The 17,498-nt window shown below is 39.5% G+C and overlaps 1 protein-coding gene across 1 annotated transcript; it reads left to right on the plus strand.

The window, feature by feature from the left end:
* The first annotated feature begins 12,614 nt into the window (after positions 1 to 12,614).
* Positions 12,615 to 16,994, plus strand: LOC146652365 (melanocortin-2 receptor accessory protein 2A-like). The gene is made up of 4 exons (XM_085382509.1): positions 12,615 to 12,730; positions 13,000 to 13,123; positions 13,616 to 13,715; positions 15,928 to 16,994. The coding sequence occupies exons 2-4, from the start codon at positions 13,006 to 13,008 to the stop codon at positions 16,415 to 16,417; spliced, it is 708 nt and encodes a 235-aa protein (XP_085238635.1). The 5' UTR covers positions 12,615 to 12,730; positions 13,000 to 13,005; the 3' UTR covers positions 16,418 to 16,994.
* The last annotated feature ends 504 nt before the right edge of the window (positions 16,995 to 17,498 follow it).

Consider the following 17,498-nt stretch of genomic DNA (forward strand, 5'->3'; position numbering starts at 1 on the left):
TAGGCCCTTTTGTGTTTTGACGTCACTCTTTTGCTATGCTTTCAGGATAACAGAAAACTACCTTAGATGGATACATTTTATGTTCTTGCTATACAAACAGATTAATGCAATGTGTAAAAAAAAAAATCAGCAAACAACTCAGCAAAACTGGGTCATATGTGTGTGCACACATTCTTTTCCTTATTTGTCATCATAAAGATACTCCTTGCATTTTGTGCAAGTTTTGTACCAGCAGGACTTCAAAATACAGATGGTAGTTTCTGACAAACAGTGTAAATAACATCAAAAGAGTGATTCAAGAAAGAATACGAAAGAGCAGCAATAGAAATGTGAGATCTTAGTAAAAAATTCCCTCCAAAAGATCACAGAGAATTTCTTTCAGACCTGTTACTTTTTTATACCTTTCTCTTTCAACATACTTTGTTCTCAGTCTCTTTTTCTCAGTCTTTTTCACACTCATTCACCCACCCTGCATAATGGCAACCACTGGAGGCAGGCGTTAAAACACAACTACAGTATGGATGCCATTTCTTAAACACAGCCACTCAAAACTGCTCATACGTATTTCTGCTAATCTTATTAAAATGTTACATGCCAGGGGAGAATGAGCTGAATGACAATACCAGCAAGTGATTGAGTTTTGTGGCTGTAATTTGAAAACTGGATATTGTGTTTTGATTTTTGAGAAAAGGATGGAATGTTTCGAGAAATGATTCCATTATGTGCTTCTCCAAGTTAAAGCTAAGACAGCAGGTAACCCCTGCAGGAACTGATTCTGTTATCTGATGCATTTAGTAGTCATTACTCACTTTAAAAGGCTGATTACCGCCACATAGGCTCCTAGCTGTCACTCTTCCAGCTGTGAATGACGAAGAGGTGGCTGGATTTGTGGTGACAGTTCAGATTCTGCAGCTGTGGTCCACTCTGTGCTGATACAGATAAGTTGTTATTGGCGTACAGTAGCTTCAATACATCCCCTTGCCATAATCACAATTGAACACACAGTAGCTGCATGTATTCCATTTACACCAATTACAAACCAGCATGTCGCAGTCATAATCATAAAGCGCCAACCATGAGCACAGCTGCAGTCATGGACAGCTCCATGAGCCCACATCTACAGTCATAGCCACAAAGACGGTGTCAGAGCTGCAGTCAGCGAGAGTGCTTTAGCCACAAAGACGGTGTCAGAGCTGCAGTCAGCGAGAGTGCTTTTTTTCTAAGTCTTTGCCTGAGCATGCAGCCACAGCTAAGGGTGCACTTAGACGCACTATCGCAACCAGCAGACATCTAGTGTACAACATAATACCTTATAAGAAAGAGAGATCTGTCTTTCTTCATGGGTCAGATTAAATGCAAATGCCTTGTTGTCAGCTTTGAATGAAGCAAAACTGAAATTCCCTTTCCCAGAGGACAGAAAAAAGAATCACACCATGCACACAAACACACGCAACAAAGCACAGAATATTAAGCACACTCATACACTCATTGATAGTCCAGCATAAAGACATTATCCTTTACTGCTTCGAGCCATTAGGTGTTACTTAGTATTAAAGGATGAGCTGAAGATAAATTGAGGCAGATGAAATGCTCACACAGCTGCACAGAGACTGATTTTACAGAAAATATGGTAGCGCTCAGCTCAGCAGCAGGGAGATCTGCAGTATTTTAAAAAATATGTCAGAAATTGATCAGTGTCTGAATGTCTCCATATGCCATTCAAGATTTTTCTTATTTAGAATTTTTACCTAAATAAATAATCAAATAAATGGAATAAAAATATTAGAAAAAATAATACAATAACGGTTTCTTCCTTTTTTTACTTTCTTTCTTTGCTCCCTCATTTAGTAGTGAAAGGGTCAGATGATCTCTTTTTTCTCCAAGTCATTTATCCCTCTTTTCTACAAAGACTTCTCTCCAAAATATTCTTCTCCATGGCAACAGCAAACCACAAACAACACTTTTGAAAGAAGTCATCATTCAGATTTTTATATTATTTGCACTGTAAATTATATATAAATGTATTCACAAATTATGTGTGAATACTTCAGTAAGGTGCACATCGTATAGCTGTCATTCATGCAATTAGGTTATGTATTTATAGTTCCCATGGTTACGCTTCCTGTGTATCTGTGTTTTAATCACGTTCTTGCATTTTGGGTGAAAATCAGTGTCGCATTCTGTACAACTGGATTAAAAACATGATCTAATGTCACACTCCACTGGTAACTGTACTTTCAAGGAATGCCTGGTTTCTTCTTTTCACTTTCTCGGAACTGAGAAAATATCAGTGTGTATCAGATGACTGCCAAAACCTTCCTTTAAGCCTTCAAAGCGGCGGGAAGCAATGTGGTGGTGTAACATGGTAGCGCTGTCACCTCACAGCAAGAGAGCAGGTTTGGGTTCAAATCTGCATGTCGGCTGTAGTCTGCTGTGCATCATCGGTTTTCTCAGGGTGCTCTCACAGTGCAAAGATATTTATTTAAAACTATTTGGTGATTGTAAAGTGGCAGCAGTGGATCAGGCTGAGATAGGCTGCTGCTCTACTATGACGCTGGTCAAATAAATGATTAAAAAAATACTTTTCTCAGCCTTTTCTTATCTGAAAGAATTATTTTAAAAGTATAGTGAGTAGAGATGCTGAATCAAACCAGAGCATCCCCCATAGTTTCAGAATACATTCCTTGTTTGTTTTTGCACTGTTTGAATAATATACATACGCTTAAAATAAAATAGAATGGTAAAAAAGAAATGTGCGCAGTCGGAACATCAATTCTAGAAACCATAGAGTACTTTCATGTCATGACTTTTAAGTCAACATTCCAGCTGTTAATACACATTTCTTCAAAGCTTGCAAGCTTTAATTTCTAAACTCAAAATCCAGCTTTCAAACTAAATTTGAAATATTTCTCACTCTGTTGGCAAAACCTCACCAACAGATCAACAGTTTAATCAGTTTGTGCCTGGAACCACAATTATTATCTGATCATTCACACAACCTGTCAGAATAATGTAGCTACTGAGAAGTTGTTAGATGGTGAATTCAGAATTTTTCTGAATTGCTGAAACACTAAAACTCATTGTCTGAACCAAGTGCTCAGTGGCCATAAACACAATTTACAGATCTCAGTGACTAATTTTTGCAAAACTCTAAAAACATTATCATTACAAATATTTAACACTGTGATGCACAAATGGCAAAAGGTACATAAAGCACAGATGTCCTAAATTAAAATCGATCACATTTGTTCCCAATGATGTGACACAGCCAATATAAGCCAGTTCAGAGAGCACACAGGTTGTTGAAGTTATTGGTTTCATATCTACAATAGACTGAAATTATCAGAGAGGCAGAATACATGTCATAGACAGGGTACAACAGGAAATTCAAGGAGCCTAGGAGGATGAAGAGCAAGACAAAGAGTAATGATTTCTCATGTAATTCAAGCTACTATAACAGACAATGGTCTTGTTCATGGAATGACTATAAGGAACAGGACAAAGAGTGCAACCCAACATGAGCAGATTCTTTGTGTCCACCAAAATTCATAGATCAAGACAAGAGAACAGGTACAGCACCACTGTGTTTAGTCACTGTCTTTATATCAGCACTGTATAATTTATGCAGTTTTAGTTTTAGTAACCAAGGTCATCAGAGTTAATACTGTACTGCATTAATATTTTTGTAACTGCACATCTATCTTTATGGACTTGCAAGATTGCCACACAAGGGTGGAAATTCACTCAGCAGCAAAAGGCCATTATACCTGACAAGCTGTTTCAAAACAGCTCCATAAAACTGCAGGAAATATAGCAACAAGTTACTGAAGGCAGTCCAGACTTTGTAGGATTCAACACCGTCAGCCTTTCCACCAGCGACTCTGTCTCCAGCGACAACAGGGTGCACATGAAGAAAATGCACTTTGAGTGCAACTCAGAAAGGGTCAAAGAGCTGCATTTTTAGCATGTGCAAGTAAGTGCACATTCAGACAAAGTATAGATATGGCAGGCTCAAGCTCAGTGAAATCACATCAGTATGTCCGGTGTAAGTCGATATTGCACATATTATACTCTACAGCACAATGCCGTCTTTCTGTGGCACTTAGAAAATTATATCTATTTCAACATATAGAACATGTTTGATGTAGGATACCTGTTCAGTCATGGTAATTTGACACTGTGCTGCCATAAGCAAATCATATGGTTCCCCACTATTATGTGACTCAAAGGCCAAATAATACAGAGCATCTTCTTGGGTCTTGCATTGCTGTTCAGAATGGTTACAATTATGGGCAATTATTGCCAAGCACCATCCACCTCCCTTTCCTCAACCTAATATGGGAGTTTTTCTTGTATGGTAGTGGAAGAGATATGTGTGTCAAGGCTGGATACACCAGACGGTTCTGTCCCCATTGGCTGGTGTGGGGGAGTATGCAGCGTTGATGAAGTGCTGCAGCCTGACCCAGCCCAAAGACACGATAAAGCCAAATGACAGTCCAATTTACGGTGCATTGTAGGCTTTTCACTGCAAGGAACTTGCCATTTCTATTTTCCACTATGTTTTTTAATGTACATACAGTAAATTTAAAACCCACTATCATTTTTTTTTCTATAATGCAATGCAAAATGCACTTGCTGGACTGTAAACAGCAAACATTTCTCCTGCAGCTATATACCTTGAACATTCTTCTTTTCATCTACTCATCTTTTCTTTATATAGTTTGAAATGACTGCTCAGTTGTGCTTTTATTGTGACTGTCCTGTTTATGATCTGTTGCCATTGTTGCCTTTGAACAAGGTTTTAAGGCGAGTGTTTGATTTTGCGAGAAATGCCGGAGCTTTTTTATAACGCCGTTTGAAAACGTTGTTTTGTATTAGTAGTGGAAGGTTTCAAGAAAAGTGTTTTAGCAGTTCAGAAAAAAATGTAACTGTAACAGAATAAAACATATAGCAAATGTTTATGTTTTATATGTATTGTATATTTTGTAGGATTTATATATCTCACACTATAACTCATGAAAGAGACCAATTTCACTTCTTTTTTTTTCATATAACATAATTTTAAAAAGTAAACATAATACCCTGTGGGAAAATATGAGATAGTTTCAGCAATAATGAGTCATTTCTTTTCGGATAGTTTATCATTTGTAGAAGAAAATCTCTACAAAAAACACCTTTCTTTATCTTACTCTTCCTCCGCTGCCTCTTCATTTTTTTCCCCATCCATCACTGGTAACAAGCTTCAACTTGCCCTTGCGTGCAACTCTGAACTTACCTTAAATTGCATCTGTAGCAACCAGTCTGACCAATTTTGAGTTATGCTCTAGAAATGAGTCTGCACTGTAGTTCAGTTTAACTTCTGTCTCCTGTGGTTAGCATTTATCAACACAAGTGTATCACTGTGAAAAAGTATTTAAGAGATAAAAATGTGTTCAGAGCTCTGACCAAAAAAAGCTTGTTGTACTGAGTGAAATTGTTTATTGTTTATTTATTTATTTATTTATTTATTTATTTATTTATTTATTTATTTATTTATTTGTTTGTTTGTTTGTTTGTTTGTTTGTTTGTTTATTTGTTTATTTATTTATTTATTTATTTTGTCAAAACTGTGATGGAGAATTGGATGATATGAGAATAGCTGTAATTTATTATTCTAGAGTCAATAAAAAGGGGCAAAGCAAGCTTACATGGTTTGTTGACTATTTAAAGTTCTTTGATCCTTTAAGCCAAATAGAGGAATCGGCCCCCACATAGAGTATACATTGTGTAATACATGTTATGTAGGGTTGGTTCCAGCTACATACCAGTCCTTGAGTAAATACACCATTCAGAGAAAACTAATAAAGAATTTACAAGGAGGAGTTTTATATGCTAAGCCATGCTGCATACAACTCTGATCAGTGTCAGTTTAATCAAAGCTATCCGGTAGCTTCACGTGTAGCTTCCTGCACCTGCAAGCCAATAATCTAATGCTAGAAAATCATTTAAGATTCTCACGCTAATGTTATATGTATTCTGTGAGCTCTAGGCTATGTTCTGAGAATGGCTATGTAGAAGGTCGAACTGATCCACTTCCCCACTTAATTGAAGTCCAGAGTGTTCCCTTGGAAACCATCTGATGGGGTAAAATGTACTGTAAAAAGACATGATTCAGAGAAAAATATGAGGGAAAACATAAAAATAAAATCAATCACAAGCAATAAATTTGTGCATCAGAACCTCAGATGTTATAAGGAAAAAAAGTGAGATTGTTCCTGTGTGGCTGTACTTATGTGGCTTTATATTAAAGTACTAGGGATAATAGGGGATAACACAGGGGTAATAAGTGTTTGCAAATGAAATTGTCTGTTTATCTACAGTTTGCGGTGTTTTAAATGCGCTAAAAGATTTAGAATCATCTTAACCTTTTTCGTGGTCTATCTGTTTTGCTAGTGTTACCCTTTTCTCTCTTTTCTGTCATCATTATTTCAGTTACTGACCCTCAATCACAGATGGAAAAATAAAAAACAAGGATAAATCACTGGGCAAGTGTGAAGATGAAGGTGCTCTGCTTGTCTTTCTGCTCTTCGCTGTGGTAAACTCTTGCAATACAACTCTTACAATAACGATTTAGAAAGACTCACCCATCGGAGCTGATGCACTCAAAAATACCCCTCATCAGAGACAATTTGGATGACAAAGGAGAAACTGAGAATTTTTGAGGATGATTTTGGAGTCCCTAACCAACCTTAATGAGAAGTGTGAGTTTGAAAACGGGTTTGTGTTTGTACAACAAGCATGCCCCTATATCTCCAGTTGGTACCCCAGCCTTAGTCAATGCCACAAGTCTTGCAGAGCTTGAAACTGAGAATCAACCCAGACAGTGTGATGCAATAAAAAAAAAGTTGTGACTAAAGATAAGAGAGAAAGAGCTGAACTCGAAGAGCCTGGATAAGAACTCACTGCTGGTGAGTGAAAGGCATGAATTCATCTTAGCAACAGTAGCAGAGTTATGCATTGCACGTAGCAGCAATGCTGATACAAAGCCATGAATATTTCACAGTATCTGTTTAGGAGTCTTCAGTGTTCCTATTTCTGTGGATGGTTAATTGTAGTCATTACTGAATAGCTCATCATTAAACCAATCAATATACAAATCTGACCTCAGGATACCAATCTGATTGGTCTCTGAATACCAGCTGTTATTATATTAATATTATATTAATAGGCTATAGTTTTGGTAAAAATCCAACCACATCAGTAAAACTGTCACTGCAATTATAGCGAGGACTGCTATAATTGCTCTGGCTTTCTCCCACAGTCCGAAGACCTACATTTAGTGGGGTTAGGTTAACTGGTGATTCTAAATTGCCCTTATGTTGAATGTGAAGGTGAATAGTTGTCTGTCTCTCTGTGTTATTAATCCTGGCAACCTATAATGGTGTTCCCTGCATCTCACTCTAATGGCAGCTGGTATAGGCTCCATACGCTCCTCAGTCAGTCAGTTAGTCAGACAGACAGACAGACGGACAGTGGTACAATGAGTGTTCACACTATCAAACTAACTGACAGGTCCTTAAACGATTGCACTGCAAGCAACCACTGGACACACTTCCTTTGATCAAAGCCCTTCAGATGTTCCATGTGAAAACACCACAGCATAATATCTTCCATTGTTGCTGAAGGAGAACAAAGCAAGCTTTGAGAAACTGTCTGAAATATGTATTATTGATCCACAGATGAATACAAGACGAAAAGAAAAGAACGGTGGACATTAAGCTTTGATGTGTCTTTTTCACTGAACACGGCTTTTAAAAACCTTGGTACTGATTTATGTTATGGTTTAAGGTTCATCACAAATGACGACCCGATTGCAAACACAATAGAGGCAGACAAGCAGCTATAGCAAAAACAAAGGTGAGTTTTAATAGAAAGCTGTTTAAAACTCTCGAGTTACCATGAAAACATTCAACTCTGCGGTTATGAAGAGTAAAGTCTAAAAAAATAACACAGTGGTGAAGAACTCGGGCAGCCAAACAGGCAGATGAAGGACTGAGGAAAGAGGTTAAAAAAAAAATTAGACTGAAACAGACAATCAGAGGGGTGGGAGAAATAATTGAAACAACACAACCAAAAACAGACATCAAGATTTTGTTTCTTTTTTGTAGTTTTTCAGTTCAGAGCATTTCCCTCATTCAGTGTAAAACAAATCTATAAAAATGCAAATTACTCCTTAACACCTCCACCATTTGCCTGCAGACTCAGGGCCCACCCTCTGTAACTGGAGGCATCAGTCACTCTGTAGGATCTCTTGGTATGTGCTGGGGGGAAACAATGGCACGTTAATACTTGGGAAGTGTGTCTTTGTTAATCAGGACACTAAAACCCAGTGTACAGTCTGTAAATGAGCAAACTATGCACTCAGTTTTGAACCAAACAAAACTGAATGTTTCTTCTTTACTTACCTGTTTTGCACCTGTTTTGTCCCTATTACATTAAATCATTAGTAAATGAATTAAACTCTGGTCCTCTCCCATGTGTGTCTTGTCTTATCTGCTCTGCTCCCTTAAGTTTCCCCTCACTGTCTCTCATGGCAGATGGCTGCCCCTCCCTGAGCCTGGTTCTGCAAGATGTTTCTTCCCATTAAAAGGGATTTTTTTTCCCTTCCCACTGTCGCCAAGTACATGCTCATAGTGTGTCCTCTGATTGTTGGGGTTTCTCTCTAATATTATAGGGTCTTAACCCTACAATATAAAGTGGTTTGAGGTGACTGTTGTTGCTATTTAGTGCTATATAAATAGAAGTGAATTTAACTTTGAAATGAATTGAAAGTGCTGGGTTGTTGGAAATGAGAAAATACTTCAAACCCTGGGCCTGCACTGGCATAAAATTTTCAACAGAGTAAAGCAGACTGAGAACACTAATGGCACCAAGGTTTTAATATATATGCATTTGTGATCATTCTGGTGATTGTAATTTTCATAATGTGAACAATTCATTTTGGTGGACCACGAGGGCACGAAAGCTTACATAAACTGGTTGAAGTGCATCTGCTTAAGAGGTACTTCATAAATTAAAGTAATGTGGGACTAATGAAGAAGGTTGCCTGATTTATTTAAAGATGAAAAGAAGGATTTACATGAGGTTGCGTTTCGGGGTTTTAATAAACATTTTTTAACTCACTAAGTAACATCCTAACATTTTGAAATTTTCTTTGGTACAATTAGGTTCTGAATCATTAATCACGGTGGCTCTGTTCACAGTCTTTCAGCAGTTCAACAACCCTTAATTAAACTAAAATGGATGCAAGTTGGATCGTGTATCCCATCAGTAGTCCCAGTGGGTGGGAGATTAATAAACTTGGCTAACATTTTTCATAAAACTTATCTTGGACTTTATCAATAATGGGTCAAAACAGATGAGAGCCATTTCTGAGTACTAAGACATGATGTTGAAGTACAGCAAAGATACTGGCTGATCAAATTACACTGGTGCATATATATATATATATATATATATATATATATATATATATATATATATATATATATATATATATATATATATATATATATATATTCACTGACCGAGTGCTCAGTGAATACCTCAGGCAGCAGAAACCCAAGAAAGAGGAGGGAGACGAGGAACCATCATGGAAGGACAGGCCCCTGCACGGTATGTACCACCGGCAGATAGAGGAGGTGGCTGATATCCAGAAATCCTACCAGTGGCTGGACAAAGCTGGACTGAAAGACAGCACAGAGGCACTAATCATGGCAGCACAAGAACAAGCTCTGAGTACAAGATCCATAGAGGCTGGGGTCTATCACACCAGGCAAGACCCCAGGTGCAGGCTGTGTAAAGATGCCCCAGAGACAATCCAGCACATAACAGCAGGGTGCAAGATGCTAGCAGGCAAGGCATACATGGAACGCCATAACCAAGTGGCCGGCATAGTGTACAGGAACATCTGTGCCGAGTATAACCTGGAAGTCCCGAGGTCAAAATGGGAGATGCCCCCAAGGGTGGTGGAGAATGACCGAGCTAAGATCCTGTGGGACTTCCAGATACAGACGGACAAAATGGTGGTGGCTAACCAACCGGACATAGTGGTGGTAGACAAACAGAAGAAGATGGCCGTAGTGATCGATGTAGCGGTTCCGAATGACAGCAATATCAGGAAGAAGGAACACGAGAAGCTGGAGAAATACCAAGGGCTCAGAGAAGAGCTCGAGAGGATGTGGAGGGTGAAGGTAACGGTGGTCCCCGTGGTAATCGGAGCACTAGGTGCGGTGACTCCCAAGCTAGGCGAGTGGCTCCAGCAGATCCCAGGAACAACATCGGAGATCTCTGTCCAGAAGAGCGCAGTCCTGGGAACAGCTAAGATACTGCGCAGGACCCTCAAGCTCCCAGGCCTCTGGTAGAGGACCCGAGCTTGAAGGATAAACCGCCCGCAGGGGCGTGCTGGGTGTTTTTTTTTTATATATATATATATATGCAGCTGGATAGCGTAGATGCAGCTGGATAGCGTAGTGGTTAGACTACACGCCTTTGGAACAGAGGATCGCAAGTTCGATTCCTGCCTGAGGCGTCTGTATCCAGTAAGGGTCCTAAGGCTAGACCCCCTATGCTAAGCAAGCCTACCGCAGACATGAGCGAGACAGATAAATATGAAGGCATGCCGGCTCGGACGTCGCCCGGATCAACAAGGTCCGCGTCAGGTGTTGAGGAACCAGGGCACCCTGACGAAAAGTGGGCTACTGGAACAAGAAGGCATCGGTGGGCAAGGGACGAAAACAGGGCGTTGTTGGAATGCTACTACGCAAGTAACCCCGGCGGAAGGGGCTACATGAATAGGATGAGGGACCTATGGATTCTTCGATACCCAACATCCACAATGACGGCGAAACAACTAGTAGCTCAGTGTTCCAACATTCGAAAGAAGGGACTGCTCTCACAGCTAGAGATTGACGAGGTACAACACAAATGCTACGGCAAGGAGGAGTCAGGATGCCAGGTCAGGGGGGAGATATTATCACCCCCACCCGAGATTGGGTACATAGCCCCAAGTGCGATAGGAGAAGGATCGTTGAGTGCGAGAGGAACTGACCTGAAAAATAGGATCATGGCCAAGCTTGAAACCTGGATCCCCCGTAGCCGGTTACCAAGATTACGTGAAGTACCCTCAGAAGGTCTGCTAGATGATGTTAATGCAGCACTACGGGCAATACCTACAACCACGATTACCGACACTAACAACCTGATCTACAATACGGCAGCAGTGATCAGTGAGATGCTTGGCTACAAGTTGAACAGCCACAAGGGGCAGTACCCTCCATGGAGAAGGAGGCTAAAGGGCAAGATCAAAGTAGCACGGAGAGAGGTTAGCCAACTAACGGAGTTGCAGAAAGGTGCGACGAATAAGGTGCCTAAGAAATACAGCAAGCTGTCCATACCTGAGGCCTTGGAAACTGCCAAGCAAAGACTCACAGCCTTGGCCAGCCGCTTGAGGAGGTACACCAGAGAGATAGAAGGCAGGAGAATAAACCAGCTGTTCTATATATATATATATATATATATATATATATATATATATATATATATATATATTCCCTTCCCTTCTTGGGGAAGGGAATATTGGGAAGATGGCCCCAACTGACCGAGTGCTCAGTGAATACCTCAGGCAGCAGAAACCCATGAAAGAGGAGGGAGACGAGGAACCATCATGAAAGGACAGGCCCCTGCACGGTATGTACCGGTGGTACATACCGTGCAGGGGCCTGTCCTTTCATAGATATATATAGATATAGATGCAGCATATTTTATCTGTTCTGCCTGTTTTAAACTTTGAAATTGGCATCACAGTTTGATTTGGACTATTTCCAATGAACGCCTTTAATGATTTTCTTTTGAGAAAAATCAATCAATTCAATTCTTGAATAACTTTTAAAACACTGTACTGCAATGTGGGCATGCCAAAGTACATAATTGTGAAGCATATTGAAAATTGGCACTTTGGTATAATTACTGAGCGAAAAGACAAGAACAAATCAGGGAACTGAATAAAATTAATATCTAGCCAGCATAATTAAATTCTACATTGTAATAACAGCTTATTTTAGTTCCTCGTGTTTGTGAGCCCACACACTGACCCCTAATGAATCATTCCAGATGAGCATTAACATGTAATTACCTTTTGTCTCATTAGACAAATTTTGTCCTATTCCAAAATGTTATGATGGATCATTATAGTATTACCAGGCTATTTAGCTGCGTTGGGCTTACATTGTAAATCTACTTCGTGCTTTATTCAATTCATAACACCGTAAATTATTATTCTCCTCCAAACCATCAATAATACTTTATATAATGACTCTGGTTTGTCACGTTTAGGCTAAGGGAAATGTGCACCCGTTTTGCAGTATCTATCTAAATACACAACTTTGGTTTAAAATAAATACATAAATTAATTTATCCAAACGGTCAATCCTACTGGATCGACGTACACAGAAGAATTTCAGTCGGCAGTTTTGTACGTGTCTTCAGTACATTTAGTCAACCTACTGCAAATGCCTTGGCATGGGTTCGAGGACACGAGCATCTTGCAGCGTAGTCTCTTTATCTCCGGGAGTAAGTGAGACACTAGTACAGAGACTGTTGGGTAAGGGTGATGCGCACTGAGAAGCTCCCCAAAAGGCTGTTGCTTCGCTTACTGGACTCACACGAGGATGGATAGAGTTTTTGCGTAACGGTAACGCGGTGAATTTTTGTACTCTTTTTCCAAATTTTGGTCGCTTTGTAATTACGTTATTAACGGAAATAACGTTCAAGGAGTTGTTCGGGGGATTCCCCAAATGTCCAGCCTTTGAATTTATTTTCAACAACAGTAGAAAGATCTAACATTCCTGGAGATTGCCTGTTTGCAAACGTTTTGGATACTATAGCGTCTCACTCATATGGCGTTCTGACTGGATTGATTTGATTTGTCTTCTACTGTTATATCACGAAAAAAAAAATTAGGTTGAAATGTCCGACTTCCACAACCGGAGCCAAACAAGCGCACGTCGCAGTGACTACGTGTGGCAGTATGAATATTATGAGGACGAAGAGCCCGTGTCGTTCGAGGGACTCAAAGCGCACAGATGTAAGCCAAACACATTACTAAGACGTTTCCCATTGTTTCTGATCTCCTTCTAAATTGTGCAGTGTTTATGTCTATGGCTGTGTTATGTGTAGCCTATGTGTATGCCTTCCAGCGCACTTTTAATTAAATGATTCATCACCCTTTGGTCCCCCTTACTCCTTGCATTATTGCTTTAGCTGAACGCTGTCTGTTTCTCAGCAACATTGTGTAGCAGATTTAGTTCGTGGAGCACCTGTAGTGCCGTTTTATACTCCAGTGGAAGCCTAATAGTCAAGCCAATTAATGAGACCAAATTGTAATGCCAAACAATTCGGTTACTTTAATCAAATGTTAGACGAACGAAATCTCACTCTTTACAACACAATTAAGAATTCTGTCCTCAGAGTGAGGCTTCCAGTTGAGAATAAAAGTCACACACAGAAAATGAGAAGAGCAGAGATTAATGTAGTCATTAATTGTACTAATAAGATTCTTCCTTCTCTGACCTTTCAGACTCCATCGTCATCGGCTTTTGGGTTGGACTTGCTGTGTTCGTGATTTTCATGTTCTTTGTTCTCACTCTGCTCACAAAGACAGGAGCGCCACATCAAGAGTGGGTATAATAGCAGGCTGGAGCCCATGTTTATTTCCACTTTCACATTTCCCCCTACAAGGACATTTAAAGCACCGTGGAGAGCTCAAGGAAATAAGCACTTAGCACTTCTCATCTAGGTGGCTGTTTAAGAGTGAGCTGATGAGTTTCAGGGATGCTGTTCTGACAGTAGACTGTGCAAAAGTCTTGAGCTACCCCCACATTATTTATTAGTTTTCTAGAAAAACTGGAAATAGTGTAAACATTTTTGAAACATGTGCGAAATAAATACAGTTTGTAATGCAGAAACAGTGTCTGTACAATTCTAATGAGCTTGAAAGTCATTTTGTTGGTATGTCCACCTTAATTCTTCACCACAGCCTGAACTCTCTTAAGCAAGCTTTGTGGTCATTTATTTAAGCAGTCTGCAGGAATAGCTCTCTGGGCTCCTTGAAGGGCATCCCAAAGCCTTTCTTTGGATGCTTGGTGCCTTTTGCACCATTCTTTCTCAAGATGATCCTACACTGTTTTAATAACATTGAAGTCCAGCAGTCCATAAGACTTGTTGCCATTTATTTTCAGCCCAGTTCATGTGTAATTTGGAATACTTTAGCATTTCCTCCTTGTTTCCCAATGAAAGGGTGGCTTCTCGACAGCCACCCTTCCACAGAGACCATGTCAAATGAGGCTTCAATTAATAGTAAATGGATCAGGTTAGATGTATCACTCGGCCCCTGTCTCAGTTCTTTGCCAGATTTCTTTCCTATTTTTTAAGACTATGACCATCAGATAGTGTTCATCTGCTGTAAATTGTTTTTTAGGCTTCCCACTTCTTCTTTTGTCCTCCACTTGTCCAGTTTCTTCTCCATGTTTTAGGGTCACACTGCAAACCATGCTAAGACATGCCTAGTTTTCTGCTAACAGCTCATTTGGATTTACCTTATTGGTGAAAAAGCCTTTATCTTTGGCATTTTTGAAAATGTAACTAAAGAAATGGGAACACATGTTGTGTGTTTGTGACAGGCTGCTAATAACAATTTGCCTAAAGGTACAATTTAAAATAGATTCTTTGCTAAACTGTATGTCAACACTGGCACATGTCTTGATTTAGGTCCTTCTAATGCTTCAATGAATCATAGGTCAGTTTTAAGTAGCTGAACAAAAAAACAGAAATCCTCAGGTACAAGGACCGGCCTGAAAATGACTGGAAAAACAGCTAATATCCAAAGAAATTAAAAAGTGCTCTTGAGCTATAGCGCTCCAGGCTTTCTGAATCAAAGACCTTCAGAAAGCCCAGAGAGCTATAGCTCAAGAGCACTTTAGAAAAATTACAAGAAGGTCTGTCTCTTTCAAAGCAAAATATAAAGAAATGAGAGATTACTGGGCATTTTGCACATTACTGTATGTTGTAAGACATTGTAATATAATTATGTCATGTTGAATACATATATAGATGAGTGACAAATAAAAAAAGGCCAATGTAAATTAACTTAAAGTGATTGGTCACCATCAATTCATCGCTCATTGACAATGATTCCTCTAGTTTTGAGAATGCTGCTGCAGGGATGGCCCACAACGGATCATCCATCCGTGATGGTGGTGGAGTGTTTTGTTATACACTTTGTTCCAAAATCTCCAAAACGTGTTTAACTACTTTACAATGTGATGACTGGAAAAACCGTAGCATATTATTCACATCACTTTCATACTCATCCGTCACCTCTTGTGTCGTTTGGATGGGAACAGTTAGCCTTAAGAAAAATACAGAATGAATACAAACCATTATGTGAATAAGTCTAGGGTTCATGTTTTGCCTGTAATTTTTCAACTGCCTCTTTACTGATTTTATATTGTGCTTTTTACAAAAGATATTTGAACTGGCGCTGAGCTTCGTATTGTCAAAGGCACATTTTCCATTTCAAAATAATAACCAGAACTGGAAATTGGTGAGAAGTCACTTATATAATGTCAGACTGAATACAGCTCTGTGGTTAAACCAAGGCGGAGTAAGTAGTTACCCCTGCTCAACCCTGTTCCTTTTTCAGCATGGGTGATTTTAAGAATCCATTTCCAGACACAGAAGCAAAAAAGCAATGGAGAACAAAAAAATCCTTAATTTTTTCTATTGAACTAATGTTACATTCAGGACAAAAATGACCAAAAAAAGCGCCTCATATTGTTAAAGCCTTCTCCTGCTGTAATCTCACTCTCATCTTTCTTTGTTTCATAACAGTAACCCAGACTCGGCTGAAAAGCGTCATCGACCGGGAAGCTGTCTGGTAGACATTGATGGTCACCAGGATGAAAACGACAAAGCCTTCTCACGTCCGTTGCTAGCAGGATCCCGTTCATATTTTAATTTCTACATCAATGAGGAAGACAAGGGTCACGGGAAGCAAAAAGTAGAAGAAAAGAGAGCTGGAAAGCACACCGGGGCCCGAGCCGAGCAGGGAACCTTCAACCGGAACAGAGGTGTCAGCTCCTCTGGGATGGACGAGATGGAAGAAGACATTGAGGAGGCTGGGGTCCACCAACAGCTTACTGGACTAATAGAACAGAGCAAGACAGACAGAGAGTGCACCTTTCTTTCTCACTTCAACATCCCTAACTTTGTCAACTTGGATCACAGTTCAACTCTTGGAGAGGATGATCTGCTATATGAGCCCTCAGTCATACTAGAGCGTCAGTCTAAATGTCACGATGCTCACTTTGACATCCACTAAGGCTCGTCCTGCAGATAAGCATGGTTATAGTGATACCGTAACACCATTTGCTTTTTCAAAGGGTCATTTATGAACTGACAATGAGAAATATACTCATCACTAAGCTTCTGTGTATGAAGTTTTGTTGTGTTTTTTTTTACAGCCAACAACCAAGAGGGCACAAAACCTAGCTGACAGAGCAATATTCAGTGCAACTCAAAGTTATAAGATGATAATTCTTCCTGAAGTTGAAATTGCCTCAGGCGAGATACCTGTTATTTTGAGTATAGGCTCTGGAAATGGACGCAGCTGTGCTGTACCTGGATGAGATGACATTTTCACACAGGAACAGATAAAAATGGAAGAGTGCCAGGTTCACAAGGGAGATTTTTTTTTTTGTAGTTCTGTAGAATTCATCATGTTGTTATTGCTGTGTCGTTTTCCTTGTAGAATTTTGAACGCTGGGCATTATCTTTTAAAAACGAAATAAATGCCAGCTGGTCTACCAACAAATTTAAAAACTGTGAATTAATCAAGTTTTGTCCTAAGATTAAGTGTTTAGAAAAGGTGAAGTGTAATTCTGTGTAGCAAAAGGTATAATTAGTAGTACAAAATCAAATATATCAGAATAGGGACTCGCAGGAGAAAATACACTGCGCTTTTGTAGTCGGAAAATCTATTAAACTTACTGAAGGTGAATGTTAACTGTTCTAATAAAACTTAAATGTTTTTGAAATTAACTCGCGTTTGGAGTGGTGCAGTATTTTTCTGAATGTTGTGTTTGGACTGACTCTCGCCTTCATATCTTTCAGGGACTCAAATGTCTACGAGTACAAGAGATGTGACTGCTTTCACCTGCGGTGACAAAGCAAAAGAGGATTATGGCTCTGCGGTTCATCGCATTAACATTTACGTAACGAATACAGAGGATAACTACAGAGCAGTTGGCAGAAACCAGAATCGCCCTAAAAAGTAAAGTTTGATCCGGATCACAGCTGTGAAAAGAAAATCTATACCGTCATTATCCTTGTGTTTGGGGACATTTTAACAGAAGAGCTCATGCATAAAAGCCTAAATGCTGCACCCCTCCTTGTCTTTATTC

The sequence above is a fragment of the Rhamphochromis longiceps genome, linkage group LG15, assembly GCF_057381845.1.
Source record: "Rhamphochromis longiceps isolate RC_006_pf linkage group LG15, R_longiceps_female_GT1.1, whole genome shotgun sequence".
Classification (NCBI taxonomy): domain Eukaryota; kingdom Metazoa; phylum Chordata; class Actinopteri; order Cichliformes; family Cichlidae; genus Rhamphochromis; species Rhamphochromis longiceps.

Bases quoted from the DNA above. Each gene is read 5' to 3' on its own strand.
- LOC146652365 (XM_085382509.1), top strand. From the start codon at position 13,006: ATGTCCGACTTCCACAACCGGAGCCAAACAAGCGCACGTCGCAGTGAC. The intron at 13,124-13,615 runs GTAAGCCAAACA...CTGACCTTTCAG, and splicing joins GGGACTCAAAGCGCACAGAT to ACTCCATCGTCATCGGCTTT. The intron at 13,716-15,927 runs GTGGGTATAATA...GTTTCATAACAG, and splicing joins ACAGGAGCGCCACATCAAGA to TAACCCAGACTCGGCTGAAA.